The 21,010-nt window shown below is 40.1% G+C and overlaps 1 protein-coding gene across 1 annotated transcript; it reads left to right on the top strand.

Moving 5' to 3' along the window:
- Nucleotides 1-788: 788 nt before the first annotated feature.
- LOC113099845 (uncharacterized) lies at nt 789-14,363 on the top strand. Its single transcript, XM_026264799.1, has 9 exons — nt 789-1,533; nt 2,423-2,557; nt 10,445-10,607; nt 11,436-11,628; nt 11,732-11,800; nt 11,983-12,084; nt 13,242-13,647; nt 13,772-13,903; nt 14,094-14,363. Exons 1-9 carry the CDS (start codon nt 1,473-1,475, stop codon nt 14,258-14,260), a joined length of 1,428 nt encoding a protein of 475 aa, XP_026120584.1. The 5' UTR covers nt 789-1,472; the 3' UTR covers nt 14,261-14,363.
- The last annotated feature ends 6,647 nt before the right edge of the window (nt 14,364-21,010 follow it).

The following is a 21,010-nucleotide window of genomic DNA, read 5'->3' as shown; positions in this document are numbered from 1 at the left end:
TGTTTGTCTTTTTCTGTTTCCAAAAATATTACTCTTCAAAGTCCTCCTTTTACTGTATTGTATAAGTGTCAATGTAATAGAAAAAAAATAACCCCTGCAATTGAGTCTAAGCCAGATTGGAATCAGCTGTGGTTGGCCCAATTTACACAACATAAATCAGCTAAGATAAATTGTTTTTGAACTGATTTAATTGCAGAAGCAGAGGTTTTTATACTGTATCTAAGGTTTGGAACATTGTTTTTTGCTATTGTGGGATGTTGTGTGTTAACATTTGTAAATACTACAAAAACGATCCATAATTTTGTTGGGAGGTATAGCTTGTCTGTTCAGAAAATGTAAGCATTGTGGAAATGTGTTCAATGACTCCATATTGTGTGAAAACGACATGAAATGAGTGAATGGTATGGCCACAATAGACAGATGCTGTGCTAATTGTGTTTAGAGTTTTGAAAATATGACAACTGCTTGGACAAATGCTTGTTAGCGACTGAAAACAACTGTAATAGAAAATAAGATGTCTGTTCAAGAGATCTAGGTTGCTCATTTAGACAGTTGTGAGCTCTTGTTTACAGCAGACCTGCACATTTTGAATATTCGTATTTGTAATCCTCTTAAAAGCTTTATGATGTGGTGTTATTTCAGAAAATTAAGTACACTTTGGGTACATTTTTTTTACAAACCAGTGCACTTACTGGTTTGAAAATCTTAAGAATGATTCAAGAAATTATATATCTATGTATCTCTCTCTCTCTCTCTCTCTCTATATATATATATAGAGAGAGAGAGAGAGAGCAGTTATAGTCATACAAAAGAACAAAAGTGTTTAAAAGAATCATGAATTAAGCTGGCACGTTTAAATGTTTGTTTACAGATTTATTAGTTCTTACTTTGATTTTCAACTATAGCCCTATAGCCCTAGCCCTAGCCCTAGCTGAGATCTGCTTCTGCTGCTCATACTGTGATCAGCCGCCCTTCCCCCACAGCACTCTCTGATCGCGCGCGCGCCCTTCCCCCACAGCACTGTCTCTGACTGACTCGCTGCAGATGAGATGAATGAATGAACTAACAAAAGTCTTGTGAGCTCTAGTTTACAGCAGACCTGCACGTTTTGAATATTCTTATTTGTAATTCTCTTAAAAACTTTATGATGTGGTGTTATTTTATAAAAATAAGTGCACACCGGGTACTTTTTGCTCTTTTAAACCAGTGCTTGTACGGACATGCGCACTGGTTCCTAGTTTGAGGTGGGTGCTCGGTTAAAAAGTGATCATGTGCTCTGTCCACTAGAAAGACTAACTTCATCACATTTTTTTTTTAAGTTTGAAGAAACAGTACTGTGGTCAAAACAAATATCATTGCCACCAGATAATTTTCTATTAGGCCAAATAAATGTAGTCACAATTTCAACGTGAAATCCAAATACGTAACTACGTCATTTACGCAAGTCAGCGACGGTGGTGTTTTCCCGGGAAATGCAGACACGTGACGATGGAACGCGCGAAACAGACGACAAACAACCCACCAGGAGGAAAGGTGAGTTCAAGACTTGTCCTGAAAATGCATGATAACTAAATACATTGTGTAATATGAAATATAGTACGATGTATGTTTATTTTAGTGGTTTAGTTATTTTTTGTAATAGGGTTTTATTTACTTCTCGATTGTATTTGAGTTTGCTTCTAAGCCTGTGTCATTTGATGATTTGTTGCAATAATGAAAACAAATTGTATATATAAAATTGACTATTAAATATAATTTTGTTATTTTTCATATAATAGTACTTTAGGTTCTACAAAGTAATCAAGACAACCGAGTCAGTGGTAGTTTTCTAAATCATTGTTTTTCTCAAAAGTGTTGTAAAATATCAACAGTAATTTGAAATAATTCATTCTCATTTTTTAATATCATTATTTTATATATTATATTTTATGTAATACATTATTACATTATTTGCCCCCGAATTGGTTTTTTAGTGGAATGTTTTATTTTAATAATTTATCTTCACTGAGATTTTTTTGCACAATGACCATGAATTGATACTTTATAATAATTGTATTTTGTTTCAAGCTCCAAAGCAGACAAAAAGCACATTAAAAATAGTCCATATAAATCTAGCTGGTTATTGACTGAAAATCTCCCATATACTTTAGCTCTTAAATCAAATATAGATTGACATCAATTGTGGTTACAAGACACACAAGAACCAATGGTTTTTGGCATTAATGACATTTCCATTAAAAAAAATATATATATAATATAAAGATTTGTTCCACAGAAAAACACAACACCGGTTTGGATATGAGGGTTAGTATGTTAATTATGTGTGTTTTTGGTGAACAATTCCAGTAAGATCAACAGGATTTTTTAAAATATGCTTGTTTATTTCATTCACCTTATATTTATTTGTATTTATTTTTTCCAGTCATTTCAAGAAAGAAAGTCGCCATGCTGGGAAATAAAAGACGTAGGAAACCTCTGCAGGACGCTGAGCATCATCACATTACCTGTAAAACTGACAAGCCTGGGCTTCGAGAGCAGTTCATCAGCAAATATAAAGGCAAGTATAAATGACTAAGCAGTTTAGTAACTAATAACTAGGGCTGGGGGATATGGCAAAAAAGTTATCACGATAATTGTTTTATATTAGTCGATATCGATAATTATCACAATAAATGTCAAATCTTTATTTCTTTCAAGTTTAAAGGCAGATATTTGCTCCTAAGTGAAAGTTGTAGAAACCAGAGCATTAATTGTGGTTTTAAACTACTCTTTATTGTCAGAACATATCATGACAAACACTTGCCAAACAGGTGAACATTTCACAAATCTGAGGTAGAACATTCAAACATTTGTTATTTTTCCTTAACAAAATAAATATATTTATTGGAAAATGTATTTCTTAGTTCCTGGATGTGCTAATGGGGGATATTGTTTCAAGTCTTGAAACAGGTTTGTGTTGCCTGACTTTGATGGCACGGATCTTCAGCACAGTTTACAGTGCAGGCAGCAATATTAATATTAGATATATTTTGTCTCAAAATGCATATTTGACAATGATTTGCAGCAGTATTAGATTCAGTTAGGAGCAGATTTACTATGTAAAATTTATGTTCATTAACAAAAACAGTAACATCTTTTAAAACGACCTCAATTTTATTTGGTAAAATGTAATAATCTGACTGTTTGAGTTTTATTAAAATTAACCATTGGTCATCCAGTATCATGCATTTAGATCATGATAACCACAAAACCAAATACTGTAACTATTTTATTAATCCTTTAATACATTGTCTACATTACAGTTTTTTTCAATCGCTAACAAGCGCTTACCCATACTTCAGATACTTTTTCTAAACTCTTATCACAGACTAACACCTACAAAACACAATTGGCCAAATGGATAATTTTCTTCTCAAAAACACATTTTGTTAAATTTATACTAAATCTACATTTCAAAATAGAACACATCTTTCTGTCAACACACCAACTTTACCAAAACACTGGAAATCTGACTCAAAATTAAATTATTCTGTCAAAGAATAACACTTGTTTTCACCTCAAAAGTACATGCAGTCAATCAAAGTACACCAGGTTTCAAAATACTGGCTATTGTTGACATTACAAAAACTGCATAGACTTTTCAGTCTCAGTTTTACAGGTATTTGCATGCAAAACATGCAATTCACTGTTTTACACTAAATTTCTTGGTTAGGAACTGTATGTCCAAATGTACAGTAATGTTCACATTCAAAAGCATTCCAGTAAAAAGCTATTTTTCCTTTACTGTTTACTGCAGGAGGTACAGTAGAAACACGGTATGATAGAACAGAAAAGGTTTGACAGTATTGCTTACAGTGAACAAAATATCCATGAAACACATAAGAGCATTCTGAACAAAAAAACAACAACAGAAAAAAGCCCAGAATAAAAAAAGGAAGGGGGGGGGGGTAAAATAAAAACAATCTCTCACTGCTCCTCTCAATGCTCCTGCTCCCTCACTGCTCCTGCTCCCCTCACTGCTCCTGCTCCTCTCACTGCTCCTGCTCCTCTCACTGCTCTCTCACTGCTCCTCTCACTGCTCTCTCACTGCTCCTGCTCCTCTCACTGCTCTCTCACTGCTCCTCTCACTGCTCCTCTCACTGCTCCTCTCACTGCTCCTGCTCACTGCTCCTCTCACTGCATCTCTCACTGCTCCTGCTCCTCTCACTGCATCTCTCACTGCTCCTGCTCTCTCACTGCTCCTGCTCCTCTCACTGCTCCGCTCCTCTCACTGCTCCTGCTCCTCTCACTGCTCCTGCTCCTCTCACTGCATCTCTCACTGCTCCTCTCACTGCTCCTGCTCCTCTCACTGCTCCTGCTCCTCTCACTGCTCCTCTCACTGCTCCTCTCACTGCTCCTGCTCCGCTCTCTCACTGCTCCTGCTCCTCTCACTGCTCCTCTCACTGCTCCTGCTCCTGCTCCTCTCACTGCATCTCTCACTGCTCCTGCTCCTCTCACTGCATCTCTCACTGCTCCTGCTCCTCTCACTGCTCCTGCTCCTCTCACTGCTCCTGCTCTCTCACTGCTCTGCTCCTCCACTGCTCTGCTCCTCTCACTGCATCTCTCACTGCTCCTGCTCCTCTCACTGCATCTCTCACTGCTCCTGCTCCTCTCACTGCTCCTGCTCCCCTCACTGCTCCCGCTCCTTCTCACTGCTCCTGCTCCTTCTCACTGCTCCTGCTCCTCTCACTGCATCTCTCACTGCCTCCTTCACTGCTCCTGCTCCTCTCACTGCTCCTCTCACTGCTCCTGCTTCCCTCACTGCTCCCGCTCCTCTCACTGCTCCTGCTCCTCTCACTGCTCCTGCTCCTCTCACTGCATCTCTCACTGCTCCTCACTGCTCCTGCTCCTCTCACTGCATCTCTCACTGCTCCTGCTCCTCTCACTGCTCCTGCTCCCCTCACTGCTCCCGCTCCTCTCACTGCTCCTGCTCCTCTCACTGCTCCTGCTCCTCTCACTGCATCTCTCACTGCTCCTCTCACTGCTCCTGCCTCTCACTGCTCCTCTCACTGCTCCTGCTCCTCTCACTGGGCCCTTGCTCTTACTCTTCCTCGTCCATACATTAGTGTTTGTCTTTTTCTGTTTCTGTTTCCAAAAATATCACTCTTCAAAGTCCTCCTTTTACTGTATTGTATAAGTGTCAGTGTAATAGAAAAAAATAACCCCTGCAATTGAGTCTAAGCCAGATTGGAATCAGCTGTGGTTGGCCCAATTTACACAACATAAATCAGCTAAGATAAATTGTTTTTGAACTGATATCATTGCAGAAGCAGATTTTTTTATACTGTATCTAAGGTTTGGAACATTGTTTTTGCTATTGTGGGATGTTGTGTGTTAACATTTGTAAATACTACAAAAACGATCCATAATTTTGTTGGGAGGTATAGCTTGTCTGTTCAGAAAATGTAAGCATTGTGGAAATGTGTTCAATGACTCCATATTGTGTGAAAACGACATGAAATGTGTGAATGGTATGGCCACAATAGACAGATGCTGTGCTAATTGTGTTTAGAGTTTTGAAAATATGACAACTGCTTGGACAAATGCTTGTTTGCGACTGAAAACAACTGTAATAATATAAAACAATCCAATATGTACAGTATTGTTCAAAATAATAGCAGTACAATGTGACTAACCAGAATAATCAAGGTTTTTAGTATATTTTTTATTGCTACGTGGCAAACAAGTTACCAGTAGGTTCAGTAGATTGTCAGAAAACAAACAAGACCCAGCATTCATGATATGCACGCTCTTAAGGCTGTGCAATTGGGCAATTAGTTGAAAGGGGTGTGTTCAAAAAAATAGCAGTGTCTACCTTTGACTGTACAAACTCAAAACTATTTTGTACAAACATTTTTTTTTCTGGGATTTAGCAATCCTGTGAATCACTAAACTAATATTTAGTTGTATGACCACAGTTTTTTAAAACTGCTTGACATCTGTGTGGCATGGAGTCAACCAACTTGTGGCACCTCTCAGCTGTTATTCCACTCCATGATTCTTTAACAACATTCCACAATTCATTCACATTTCTTGGTTTTGCTTCAGAAACAGCATTTTTGATATCACCCCACAAGTTCTCAATTGGATTAAGGTCTGGAGATTGGGCTGGCCACTCCATAACATTAATTTTGTTGGTTTGGAACCAAGACTTTGCCCGTTTACTAGTGTGTTTTGGGTCATTGTCTTGTTGAAACAACCATTTCAAGGGCATGTCCTCTTCAGCATAGGGCAACATGACCTCTTCAAGTATTTTAACATATGCAAACTGATCCATGATCCCTGGTATGCGATAAATAGGCCCAACACCATAGTAGGAGAAACATGCCCATATCATGATGCTTGCACCTCCATGCTTCACTGTCTTCACTGTGTACTGTGGCTTGAATTCAGAGTTTGGGGGTCGTCTCACAAACTGCCTGTGGCCCTTGGACCCAAAAAGAACAATTTTACTCTCATCAGTCCACAAAATGTTCCTCCATTTCTCTTTAGGCCAGTTGATGTGTTCTTTGGCAAATTGTAACCTCTTCTGCACATGCCTTTTTTTTAACAGAGGGACTTTGCGGGGGATTCTTGAAAATAGATTAGCTTCACACAGACGTCTTCTAACTGTCACAGTACTTACAGGTAACTCCAGACTGTCTTTGATCATCCTGGAGGTGATCATTGGCTGAGCCTTTGCCATTCTGGTTATTCTTCTATCCATTTTGATGGTTGTCTTCCGTTTTCTTCCACGTCTCTCTGGTTTTGCTCTCCATTTTAAGGCATTGGAGATCATTTTAGCTGAACAGCCTATCATTTTTTGCACCTCTTTATAGGTTTTCCCCTCTCTAATCAACTTTTTAATCAAAGTACGCTGTTCTTCTGAACAATGTCTTGAACGACCCATTTTCCTCAGCTTTCAAATGCATGTTCAACAAGTGTTGGCTTCATCCTTAAATAGGGGCCACCTGATTCACACCTGTTTCTTCACAAAATTGATGACCTCAGTGATTGAATGCCACACTGCTATTTTTTTGAACACACCCCTTTCAACTAATTCAACTAATTGCCCAATTGCACAGCCTTAAGAGCGTGCATATCATGAATGCTGGGTCTCATTTGTTTTCTGAGAATCTACTGAACCTACTGGTAACTTGTTTGCCACGTAGCAATAAAAAAATATACGAAAAACCTTGATTATTCTGGTTAGTCACATTGTACTGCTATTATTTTGAACAATACTGTATATCCCACATTTCATGGTGCAGTTAATATTATTAGGCTAACGTTACAGTAAATCCGTAGTAAATGGTGGGAATTTGTAGACAAAGAAGCCTTCTGACTGACCACAGTGTTTCTCCTGTTTGTCAGCGCGGTTTAATCGGCCTTTAAACTGGTTTAAATCACTGAAACGTGTGTTCTTGGCTGAAGTCAAGCGCTTCTCACTGGATCTGATGACAGAGACCGATCAGAGTAAACTCATCTGCTCTAGTGAGCTCGCGAGTCATGCTGCGCTGCCGTTTGGACTTTGAGCCGAGCGGATAAACGGTCCGTGTGGCGCGCGGGTCAAATGAGTTCGGTTCCGCTTTTGGCGCATAAACATTATCGAACATTTATCGAACTCTGGATATCGTTTTATCGAGAAATTATATCGTGATAATTATCATTATCATTTTATCGCCCAGCCCTAGTAATAATGTTAATCTACAAAACTGAGAATTTAATGTAAGGCAAGTCATATGGTTGTTAGGCCACAAGTTAAACAGTACTTTATAAATATATATATTTTTTATTGTGCAGTCCAGATTCCTGAATAGAGTTCTGCTGGCATGAGCCCTAACTGTACGTACACACAGCCGCCGACTTGAGCTGCAAAGAAGCTCTGGCCGCCCTGTCAAGGACGCTTGTCAAAAAGTACGGGGAAGCTTGTTGACGCTTTGGCCGCTCTGACATAGCATGGAGAAGAGAAGTGTCACAACATAAAATGTAATAAACAGAAAAAACAAGCAATACACTGAAGAAACCATTTATAATGACAGAATTATTATAACCGTTTTGGTCACATTTGTTTGGGAAGAAAAGAATAATTAGCTATTATTGTTATATTAATATTATATTTACTTTAATGTAATTGGTCAAATTGGTGTTACCGTGAGCAAATTAATTGCATTCCCGCTTAAAACGAGCGCTCGTAAATATTTCAAATAAGTTGAGCTCATTCTCAAATGTGTATCACTGTCGGATAATCGTGAAGTTGCTGTGTTTGGTGCTGCTTGAGAAGACATCGGACTCTGAGATTTTGGGTTCATGAAACCCTCCAGGGCCGTTATCAATTCAGAGAGTATCACCGGCTGGTGCAGCAGCTGCGGCTCGATGACGAGAGGTACGTCCAGCGGAACTTCAGGCTGGACAGGACACAGTTTGATAGCGTGTTGATAGAACTAATGTTTTGGTAGGAACGAAAGTTTACATCGTATGTTTCTCCGGAATCAGCCAGCGCGAAGGACGTCTATATTCCGATTGGTTGCTGGCGTTTTGCTGCTGCTTGCCGCTGAACATAGCTCATTACCATAAAGTTGAGCTACTTCAACTTTCAGATTGACGCTCTAGTCGCTCAAAACGCCATGCCAAGGAATTTGACGCTCCTTGCAGCTGAGAGAAGCCAGCTTCCATTGAAAATGAATGACTTCCGGTAACTTTGGAAGCTCAAGTCGGCGGAGGTGTGTACGTCGTACAGTAAAACAAAGCAGTTGCATTTTTGCACTTCTGGTTCCATCAACCCAAAGTCAATGTTTATTTGCACATACATAACCCAATTATGCATAATAAGCCAACAGTTCTGGTGGTCATGTAAACGCAGACTAAGGTAATCATAAACGGCATAAGCATAAACCAATCGACACAGCTAGATTTTGTCTATGTTGTTCCAAACCCGTAAAACCTTCGTTCATCTTCGGAACACAAATTAAGATATTTTTGATGAAATCTGAGAGCTGGATCACTCCTCCATAGGCTTCCAAGGGACTGAAACTTGTTGGCCCAGAAAAGTTATAAAAGAGATCGTTAATATAGTCCAAGTGACTACAGTGGCTCAGTCTTAAGTTTATCAAGCGACGAGAATACTTTTTGTGTGCAAAAAACAACAAAAATAATGACTTTATTCCACTATTCATTTCCTTCTATCTGGGCCTCGAGTGAGTTCACGTAGTAAAACTGCGCAGTGGGTCTGTGTTACACGTCACCACGTAGGCTCACTATTGGCCGACGCTGGTCATGTGTGTGATGCGTGTGACGTGCAACACAGACGCACTGCACAGTTTTACTACGTGAAACTCACTCGAGGCCCAGAGAGAAGGAAATGAATAGTGGAATAAAGTCGTTATTTTTATTTATTTTTTGCGCACAAAAAGTATTCTCGTCGCTTGATAAACTTAAGACTGAGCCACTGTAGTCACTTGGACTATATTAATGATCTCTTTTATAACTTTTCTGGGCCAACAAGTTTCAGTCCCTTGGAAGCCTATGGAGGAGTGATCCAGCTCTCAGATTTCATCAAAAATATCTTAATTTGTGTTCCGAAGATGAACGAAGGTTTTACGGGTTTGGAACAACATGAGGGTGAGTAATTACTGAAAGAAATTTCATTTTTGGGTAAACTATTCCCTTTAACCTGTGTTCTGTGGCTTATTGAAGTGAGCATGTGTGATGTGTGACAGGAAAGTGTCCTTATTGTGGATTTAAGCACATCCAGAGAGAGCAAGCGTTTTCTCTACCCAAGAAACTCTTAAAATGTGTTCTCATCTCATGCAGAGGTGGTACAGTCAAAATCCTGCATCCGATACTGGATGAGAGGAGAATATGAGTCTGTAAGATTCCCACTGGTATTCTGGAATACTCTTGGGCTTTATTTAACATCACAAGTGACATGACATATGAAATACACAAAGTCAGATACACATATGGTTTGCTTTTGACGTCATTAACCTGATTTACTTATAAAGGCACACAATCAGTCAAACATACATTACAAGAATGTAGAAACATTATATATATTACACAAGGATATGGATTTTCTATAGGGTTCTAAAATCCTATAAGGTTTTTGTGGAGGGAACTAGGTGAGGTGAACTACCGGGTTGGCCTTCAAAAATACGTCATCACTGCGGCACTCTGTTCTAAACAATATATAGCCATGATCATATTGTTTGTGTAAGAAAATGTATGTAATTTTAACTGTATAATTTTAAGACTTAAAAGTATGAAAAGCAAAGCATGCTTTGAGATTAGCCTGGCTGACTATTTTCCTTCAGTAATATCCCTTCTACATCATATAATGTACATCATATGGTAGAGAACTTTTAGTAAGAATCAAAATAATATTTGACATTAAAGAAACTGAAGCTAATGTATTTCTCCTCTTCAGGGCGTGGAGTTTTCACCACTGGAGCTTTTTTCAGAGGTGATTTTGTTCTTGAATACAGAGGTGAACTTTTGAGTTCACAGGAGAGTCTGGACCGAACTGGACACTACACTGAAGCTGAGAACACGTTCCTGTTTGATTTTCAGTGGCATGGCAAATATTGGTGGTGAGTACAGAACTGTTAGATTGATGTAGTAGGTATGCTAAAATATCTGGGACTGTAAGATACTTAGTTCATGCCTGTAGTTCTGTTCGCTCGTTTCTTTTGGTCCAGATACACTTAGTGTTCAGATTGGCATTTCTATCGTTGAACCTAAGTTATGATTGACCAGTCTGTCCTTTTTAGGGTCACATATTCCTGTTTTTGGTTTATTTACATGTCTCTGGTCCATGTTATGTTCATATTTCATTTGAACTGCACCAGAGTTCATTTGGAAGCCAACTGAGACCCTTCTTTTCAGCGTCTCGGTCCGCTTGTTTGGTCGCACCAGGTTTCAAATAGCAGCTTTCACATTTATTCAGATGAACCACATTAACAGTCTAAAAAAACATGCCACATGTGAACACACCCTAATACTTCAAATTCACCATGAACTGACATAGAGTACGGAGTGTAGTTTCTTTGAGTCATCAAAAAAAATTCCCCCTGTATTCCCTAAAGAGAACAACATGGTAACTTTTAGATGCTTTTATCTGAGAGCTGTACATTACCATACATTGCAGTACACTATCATATAGATCAGTGGTTCTGAGACCCTCCTCTGCAGATTCTGTAGGTCTCCTTCACCTGATGCACTCAGATGAGTTCATAGAGCCATGTTCTGATGAAGAACTCCTCATCTCAATCAGGTGGATTAAAACACGAGACATACAGCATATGCAGAGCGGTGGGTTCCCAGGACTGGGGTTCAGAACCACTTGTAAAAATAACTGTACATGTCTAGCATATATACTAAGATTATAAGTATTGAGTGTTCATTTTATGTTTTTATAGCATGGATGCATCTAAAGAAGACTCGTCTTTGGGAAGACTTGCAAACAATGAGACCAGAAATCCTACTTGCAAAATGAGAACCATTGAAGTGAGCAGAAAACCTCACCTGTGTCTGTTTGCTGTACGAGACATTCTACCAGGAGAGGAAATCACTTACAATTATGGAGACTCAGATTGGCCATGGCGAGTCAAGGTACTATCAATAAAATGCTAAAGAGATTGATCAGTAATTCATGATAATTTTTTACTCTAATTCTGATTAGTTACCATGTGATTGTGGTCTCATATTTCTCAAGCCTTTGAATAAAGCATCAGCAGAATCCACTGATAAAAAGCCAGCCAGCAGTTTGCGCCTGCATAAATCCGTAAGTCCACTTTAAAACATCTGTATCATTATTCTATATTATTGACTCTCTCAGCATAGAGTTGTGTGTGGAATGATATATAAAGTATAGGACAGCTAGAGGAATGAACATTAACAAGTTTTTTTGTCCTTTACAAATATTCTGATATTTTGATATTCACTGGTTTCTTTTCTGACATCTAGCCCCATTGTGCAGCTTCTGTTTCCTCTCCTGAACTGGACAAGGTAAACAGCAATGGTCCTCATAAGCAGTCAGGCAAAGCAAGAACATCAAGGAATAAAACGGTAACCATCTTAAACATGCAGCAACTATCTACTGATGTTTACTGCCAGCTAGTTAAAAATGCAATAAGTGATTTCTGAGAAACACTTAATATTTGAAATCGACACCCAAACAAACACACCCCTCGCATCATTGCTCCGCCCCCAAAATAATGAACACGCAGCACAGTCAACCACTATTAGCTGGTGCTCAGGTGTTCAAATAGAAAATATCTTTATTGCTGGCAAACCATAGAATGGTTTGGTTTAAGTTGATTTGTAGGTGCATATCGACTTCATCAAGCACCCGTGTCATTTGAAATGTATTTATGTACTCACAATTAAAAAAACAAACAAGAAATTATTTAACGCTGCAGTCCTAGTTTTTCGTCTTTGTCGCCATTTCTGTTCGAAATCTGCAATTGCAGTCATTCGTGGAACTATCAACTTTACATGGGTTGTGCCTTAACACGGCACAGCGCGAATGAATCCAATGTTTTGAGGAGAACGCGCTGCTGTCAATCACATCGCGTCGGTGTGGATACTGTCATTTGCAATGACAGATTATACTTTTTGGAAGTATGAGTCATGACCAACAGAAGAATGTTCACCGGAAAATGACACTGGAACAAGTAACACTCACTTTTGTTCTGACCAACTAAGGGGAAAAAAAGCATTGCAGTAAATCGCGCTGATGAAAGGTGGGGTATGTGATTTGCAAAACGGCCGGGAGATTTTGAAAATACACAACTCCTATGGTCTTTCCTTTGACTCCACCCATTCGAAGTACATGGACACGATGGGGAGGGGGTATGGTACGACCATTTGATTGACACAGTTACTGTCTAATGATTCTAGGTAGTTTTGGAAATGATTGGCTGGAGTTTTTCGAGTCCTGCCTGTTCCACAGATGATTAAATTGCTTACTTTTCATTTCAGTGCTTCTAACTCAGTGGCTGTAAGTGGGTTAGGAATAGGATTTCAAGTGATTTTGAAAAAATGGACAAAAAAGAGAATTACATACCCCACCTTTAAATCTAACAATCGCTTATCAATTATCATATCACATCAAACCGTGCAAACTATACTTTGTTCTCAAATTGTTAATGTTAACAACATCAGCATTGTGTGACTACATTTAAGGCCCTTCAGATATTTATCCTTGTTTTCGTGTGGGCCAGGCGGCCAGTCTCTTTTTTTCTGTAGCCACTCCAAAGTCCAAGTCACCCACGTCACCTTCAACCTCGCCTGTGCAGCCCTCATCATCCTCGCCTGCCTACAGAGGAGGAGAGTGCATCAACAAAGCTGCTTGCGAATGTGGCATAAAGAACCCTGAAGCACTGTCATCAACTAGGCTCAGGAAACACATAGCAACCATGTCTAAAATTCTTAACCTTAATGAGAATGAAGCAGACCAACTGGCTGATTTCCTTGGTCACGATATCCGAATCCACAGACAGTATTATCGGTTACCAGAGGGAACACTGCAGCTGGCAAAAATGAGTAAAGTCCTAATGGCCATGGAGAAAGGAACACTGTCTGACTACAAAGGAAAGAAACTTGATGACATTGAAATCGACCCAAATGGTATGAGTATACATGCTCTGTGTGTATCTGTGCTGTACATATTTGCAAAACAATGTATATATTCATGTCACAGATACTAGGTATAAGCAATAAAGTGTTCATTTTTCGTTAATTAATTATTAAGAGCAACTTGAGGCCCAAGGTGATTCCATGTCAAGTGATGAGGAGGATTCCAGTGACCTATCTCAGACACCAGCACCAGTACAGACTGATCAACCTGTTCAATCTGAACAAGCTGTTTCACAGGAGGATCAAGGTAAGAAAAATCTCTACATTGCACAAACAACAATAATCAAATAAACATGAATTGGCTCCATGCAGCAATATCCAGACAAATTCAAAAAAAAAAAAATGCATTGGGAACACAGTCTTGATTTGCTCTTTACTCACCGATTTAGTTGTAATGAGAATGTGTAATGAGAATTTACTTTTTAATTATTTCATAGGTTCTTCAAATGCTCCAAAAAAGAAATGGGAGGACAGTGAGGTAAAAGCAGTAGAGAGACACATGATGAGTTTCATCAAGACATGCAAAGTTCCTGGTAAGCAAGACTGTGAAAGATGCATTCACGCAGAGCCAGAAGCTTTACGCAGCGAACATGGACTGGTGTGAAAAATTATGTGCGGAACAGGATCACGACTCTTAAAAGAAAGGGTGGTTTGTAGGGAGGGACAAACACTTCAACACTTTGCACATTATGCTCTTTTTGTAGGAAATGGAGCTAAATTAAAAGAAATGAGGATAAAGGTGTAGAAATATTTTGTGGAATGAAACAGAATATAAAGTGAAAAGTTAGAGTATAAGAAGGCTAATGAAGAAGTAGAGGATAGTAAGAGTCAATTTTCTTTGTTCAGTTACAATATAGTTGGATGAAATGTCATGTTAAACTTTTTGATATTTCTGTCATAGAGGGAGGGGAGAATGTAAAGATGATAAAAAAGGGAAGAGTGAATAGCTGTGCTGGACATGGGCTATGGCTGGATGTAACCGATTGGTGAGAGTTAATGTGTGCAGACGAGAGAAGCTGAAAACTGAGATGTGATGTCAGACACTTTCTGCTTCCCGTAGTGATGCAGAGCCAGAAGCTTTGAAGCAGGGAACATGGACTGGTGTGAAAAATTATGTGCGGAACAGGATCACGACTCCTAAAAGAAAGGGTGGTTTGTAGGGAGGCACAAACACTTCAACACTTTGCACATTATGCTCTTTTCGTAAGAAATGGAGCTAAATTAAAAGAAATTAAGATAAAGGTGTAGACATTAAAATTAAGAGACGCTCGTGCTGTTTGCATACTTTACCACAGCTGAAGTAGAAAAAATGCATTATTTTCCAAATACCCAGATATTTCGGAGACATTTTCATTCAATACATGCACTGCTTGATACAGTGTCTGTTTGTACAAGAATAAAGTTCAACATAAGCCTAAATAAAAACGTAAAGCGGGAAGAGAGAATGTAAAGGGGGACGTTAAAGGACGTAAAGTAGAAGAGCATGTAATGGGGATGTAAAGAGGGAGGAGAGAATGTAAAGGGGACGTAAAGAGGGAGGAGAGAATGTAACTGGGACGTAAAGAGGGAGGAGAGAATGTAAAGGGGACGTAAAGAGGGAGGAGAGAATGTAACTGGGACGTAAAGAGGGAGGAGAGAATGTAAAGGGGACGTAAAGAGGGAGGAGAGAATGTAACTGGGACGTAAAGAGGGAGGAGAGAATGTAAAGGGACGTAAGAGGGAGGAGAGAATGTAAAGAGGGAGGAAGAGAATGTAAAGGGGACGTAAAGAGGGAAGAGAGAATGTAAGAGGGAGGAGAGATTGTAAAGGGGACGTAAAGAGGGAGGAGAGATGTAAAGGGACATAAAGAGGGAGGAGAGAATGTAAAGGGGACGTAAAGAGGGAGGAGAGAATGTAAAGGGGACGTAAAGAGGGAGGAGAGAATGTAAAGGGGACGTAAAGAGGGAGGAGAGAATGTAAAGGGGACGTAAAGAGGGAGGAGAGAATGTAACGGGGACGTAAAGAGGGAGGAGAGAATGTAAAGGGGACGGAAAGAGGGAGGAGAGAATGTAAAGGGACGTAAGAGGGAGAAGAGAATGTAAAGAGGGAGAAGAGAATGTAACAGGGACGTAAAGAGGGAGGAGAGAATGTAAAGGGGACGTAAAGAGGGAGGAGAGAATGTAAAGAGGGAGGAGAGAATGTAAAGAGGGAGGAGAGAATGTAAAGAGGGAGGAGAGAATGTAAAGAGGGAGGAGAGAATGTAAAGAGGGAGGAGAGAATGTAAAAAGGGAGGAGAGAATGTAACGGGGACGTAAAGAGGGAGGAGAGAATGTAAAGAGGGAGGAGAGAATGTAAAGAGGGAGGAGAGAATGTAAAGGGGACGTAAAGAGGGAAGAGAGAATGTAAAGAGGGAGGAGAGATTGTAAAGGGGACGTAAAGAGGGAGGAGAGAATGTAAAGGGGACATAAAGAGGGAGGAGAGAATGTAAAGGGGACGTAAAGAGGGAGGAGAGAATGTAAAGAGGGAGGAGAGATTGTAAAGGGGACGTAAAGAGGGAAGAGAGAATGTAAAGAGGGAGGAGAGATTGTAAAGGGACGTAAAGAGGGAGGAGAGAATGTAAAGGGGACGTAAAGAGGGAGGAGAGAATGTAAAGGGGACGTAAAGAGGGAGGAGAGAATGTAAAGGGGACGTAAAGAGGGAGGAGAGAATGTAAAGGGGACGTAAAGAGGGAGGAGAGAATGTAAAGGGGACGTAAAGAGGGAGGAGAGAATGTAAAGGGGACGTAAAGAGGGAGGAGAGAATGTAAAGAGGGAGGAGAGAATGTAAAGAGGGAGGAGAGAATGTAAGGGGGACGTAAAGAGGGAGGAGAGAATGTAAAGGGGACGTAAAGAGGGAGGGGAGGAGAGCATTAGGCTTGTTGGACTTCATGCAGTGCTGCACAGAACGATCAGCGGCTAACTTGAGCAGTTCTTGACGGTTAGAACTTGTGTCTGACTTCAGACAGCGACGCCCGTGACTGTGCCATAAGGCAACAGAGTACAACTAGAGTGATTGGAGAGCAGGAGGACTCAGCCAGAGCAGATTCTCTAGAGCGACTCACGAGCTCTGATGATGACACAGCTAATCCACGATTGGCAGAGTACACTGCTTGACAATGATCACGTGTGTTTCATTTTTCTTCTCACACCTTCAGTTCCACTAAGGATCACATCTGTTCTTTATAACAGTAAAAGCTCTTTTCATGTAGTTGCGATAGACCCCACTTCACTGGTATTTAGGCTTATTTTGAACTTTATTCTTGTACAAACATTAGTGCATGTATTGAATGAAAATGTCTCTGAATTATCTGTATTTGGAAAATAATGCGTTTATTCCACTTCAGCTGTAGTAAAGTATGCAAACTTAGCCTGAGCATCACTACAGGAAGCAGAAAGTGTCTGACATCACATCTCAGTTTTCAGCTTCTCTCTGCACACGGCAACTCTCACCAATCGGTTACATCCAGCCACAGCCCATGTCCAGCACAGCTAATATAAGGGAGGAATAGAGGGAGTAAATGTAAAGAGGATAAAGAGAGGGAGGAGTAAAGCGGGTAAAAAGAGTGAGGAGTAGAGTTAAAGAGGATAAAGAGAGGGAGGAGTGAAGAGGGAGGAGTAGAGTTAAAGAGGGAGGAGAGAATGTAAACGAGGAAGTAGAGAGATTTTGAAGAAGGGTGGATGGAGGAAGTACAGAGGATAGTTGGGCACTGAGAATCATTCCCACCTCAAGTTAATTGATTTTTCATTGTTGTTCTTTAAAAAATATTTTTTTGAAGTTCTGTCATTAACTGCAATGTGCACTTTCAACACAATGTGTCCAAGACTGTTAATATTAAAGAGTCATTTAATCAGAGTCCCCAAAGAGTCATTTAATCGGAGTCCCCAAAGAGTCATTTAATCGGAGTGTGTGTGTCACTCGAGTCCCCAAAGAGTCATTTAATCGGAGTGTGTGTGTCACTCGAGTCCCCAAAGAGTCATTTAATCGGAGTGTGTGTGTCACTCGAGTCCCCAAAGAGTCATTTAATCGGAGTGTGTGTGTCACTCGAGTCCCCAAAGAGTCATTTAATCGGAGTGTGTGTGTCACTCGAGTCCCCAAAGAGTCATTTAATCGGAGTGTGTGTGTCACTCGAGTCCCCAAAGAGTCATTTAATCGGAGTGTGTGTGTCACTCAAGTCCCCAAAGAGTCATTTAATCGGAGTGTGTGTGTGTCGCTAGAGTCCCCAAACGGTCATTTAATCGGAGTGTGTGTGTGTCGCTAGAGTCCCCAAAGGGTCATTTAATCGGAGTGTGTGTGTGTCACTAGAGTCCCCAAAGAGTCATTTAATCGGAGTGTGTGTGTGTCGCTAGAGTCCCCAAAGAGTCATTTAATCGGAGTGTGTGTGTCACTCAAGTCCCCAAAGAGTCATTTAATCGGAGTGTGTGTGTGTCGCTAGAGTCCCCAAAGAGTCATTTAATCGGAGTGTGTGTGTGTGTCGCTAGAGTCCCCAAAGAGTCATTTAATCGGAGTGTGTGTGTGTCGCTAGAGTCCCCAAAGGGTCATTTAATCGGAGTGTGTGTGTGTCGCTAGAGTCCCCAAAGGGTCATTTAATCGGAGTGTGTGTGTGTCGCTAGAGTCCCCAAAGGGTCATTTAATCGGAGTGTGTGTGTGTCGCTAGAGTCCCCAAAGGGTCATTTAATCGGAGTGTGTGTGTGTCACTAGAGTCCCCAAAGGGTCATTTAATCGGAGTGTGTGTGTGTCACTAGAGTCCCCAAAGAGTCATTTAATCGGAGTGTGTGTGTGTCGCTAGAGTCCCCAAAGAGTCATTTAATCGGAGTGTGTGTGTGTCGCTAGAGTCCCCAAAGGGTCATTTAATCGGAGTGTGTGTGTGTCGCTAGAGTCCCCAAAGAGTCATTTAATCGGAGTGTGTGTGTGTCGCTAGAGTCCCCAAAGAGTCATTTAATCGGAGTGTGTGTGTGTCGCTAGAGTCCCCAAAGGGTCATTTAATCGGAGTGTGTGTGTGTCGCTAGAGTCCCCAAAGGGTCATTTAATCGGAGTGTGTGTGTGTCGCTAGAGTCCCCAAAGGGTCATTTAATCGGAGTGTGTGTGTGTCGCTAGAGTCCCCAAAGGGTCATTTAATCGGAGTGTGTGTGTGTCACTAGAGTCCCCAAAGGGTCATTTAATCGGAGTATCACTATTTTTATTTGTATAGAGTTTTTTTTGACAATTACTACACTTTACAGAGGAACATGCCTAATGTCTTAAAACCCCAGTGTGTAGCCAAAGATGACTCTGGTGAGGAAAACTCCTTAAGATGTTTTGTGATAATGATTAGTTTACAGTCTATGCTAAATTAACTAGAGGGATGCAGATTCGGTCAGTGAAAGGTTCTCTGCCATGAAGTGAAGTCAGTTTTATTTCTATAGCGCATTATACAATACAGATGGTTTCAAAGGAGCTTCACACACATAAAATAACTTGCAAATGTCAACAATTATGAAATGACTTATGTAGAGCTGTTTTGCAGTTGAAATTAAAGACAATAGTGTTATTATTCATCTCAATTCTGTTCATCTTTTGCTTCTGATAGTCAATCGGGCAAGTCAATAATATTTCTGAATGTTAATTGTCATTCCCCAACTGAGCAGCCAAAGGCACTTGATCTCAAGCTACAAATCATGTAGGCTACCCATTTACAGTGATCTTGCTGAAAAGAAGAAACCCAGTTTACTCTCTCACACCTGTATCTTTGCACTAGCTTGATTTCACTGTCCAGTATTGGAACTTTGAATTGTAATATTCTACTTCTGTCTTCTTAGGATAAATAATATATACCATCTCAACAATGTCCTGAAAGTATAACTTAACCAGAGTTTGTGTATCACCATGGTCCTCAAAGTATGACTTGATCAGAGTTTGTGTTTAATGTCCCCAAAAGCGACATATAAAATAATGTCCCTAAAGTGAAGGTAAAATGTCAGGTCTTTAAGGAAGGCTTTTATTGATCAAATCAAGTGATATTTGTGATGACAGATTCTCCAGAAGTGCAGTCATATCTTTCTTTAGTCTCTAGACCCTTCAGAAAGGGGTGTCCCTAAAGGTAGGGTTTCCAGTCATACGTCCTCACATTGTGGTTAAGTAGGTATGTGTGTGTGTGTGTGTGTGTTTTGTGAATGGGTGTACAGGGTAACTACCTGCCTAACTACCCAAGCAGCATCGCAACATGCTAAATCTGTAAAATACCATAATATGTTTGCAGATATATAAGAAACATGCTAAGTTAACATTTATCTGAAAAACAACGCTACAGTCAGTTATTCTACTTTGAAAATGTGCGCTCTAGGCCGAAATATCTGTCACGGTTTTGGTTTGTGAAACCCGCCCACTGCCAATTTGCCCAATGGAATATTGGCACCACAGGTTGCCAGATGTCAATCCTACATACAGCACATTTAATCACAGTTTCTTGTTCTTTCTGGACTACTCTATACATTTCCGGTGTTAATCGCGGCTTTTATGTGACTGTATTCTTTGCTGTTGTTTTTGCATCCTCTTTTTGGGCACAATTAGACGTGTGTATGGTGACTTTGTACAAACCCGATTCCAAAAAAGTTGGGACACTGTATAAATTGTAAATAAAAAAACAGAATGCAATGATGTGGAAGTTTAAATTTTCAATATTTTATTCAGAATACAACATAGATGATATATCAAATGTTTAAACTGAGAAAATGTATCATTTTAAGGTAAGAATAAGTTGATTTTAAATTTCATGGCATCAGCACATCACAAAAAAGTTGGGACAAGGCCATGTTTACCACTGTGTGGCATGCCCTCTTCTTTTTATAACAGTCTGCAAACGCCTGGGGACTGAGGAGACAAGTTGCTCAAGTTTAGAAATAGGAATGTTGTCCCATTCTTGTCTAATACAGGCTTCTAGTTGCTCAACTGTCTTAGGTCTTCTTTGTCGCATCTTCCTCTTTATGATGTGCCAAATGTTTTCTATGGGTGAAAGATCTGGACTGCAGGCTGGCTATTTCAGTAATCGGAACCTAATTCTACGCAGTCATGATGTTGTAATTGATGCAGTATGTGGTCTGGCATTTTCATGTTGGAAAATGCAAAGTCTTCCCTGAAAGAGACGACGTCTGTATGGGAGCATATGTTGTTCTAGAACTTGGATATACCTTTCAGCATTGATTATGCCTTTCCAGATGCCACATGCCCATGCCACATTTACTCATGCAACCCCATACAACTTGGGTTGTCCTTGTTCGCTTTACTCCGGACGACATGGCGTCCCAGTTTTCCAAAAATAACTTCAAATTTTGGTTTGTCTGACCACAGAACAGTTTTCCAC

Source organism: Carassius auratus, unplaced genomic scaffold, assembly GCF_003368295.1.
Source record: "Carassius auratus strain Wakin unplaced genomic scaffold, ASM336829v1 scaf_tig00217072, whole genome shotgun sequence".
Lineage (NCBI taxonomy): Eukaryota > Metazoa > Chordata > Actinopteri > Cypriniformes > Cyprinidae > Carassius > Carassius auratus.
This window is presented reverse-complemented; position numbering and strand designations above follow the sequence as displayed.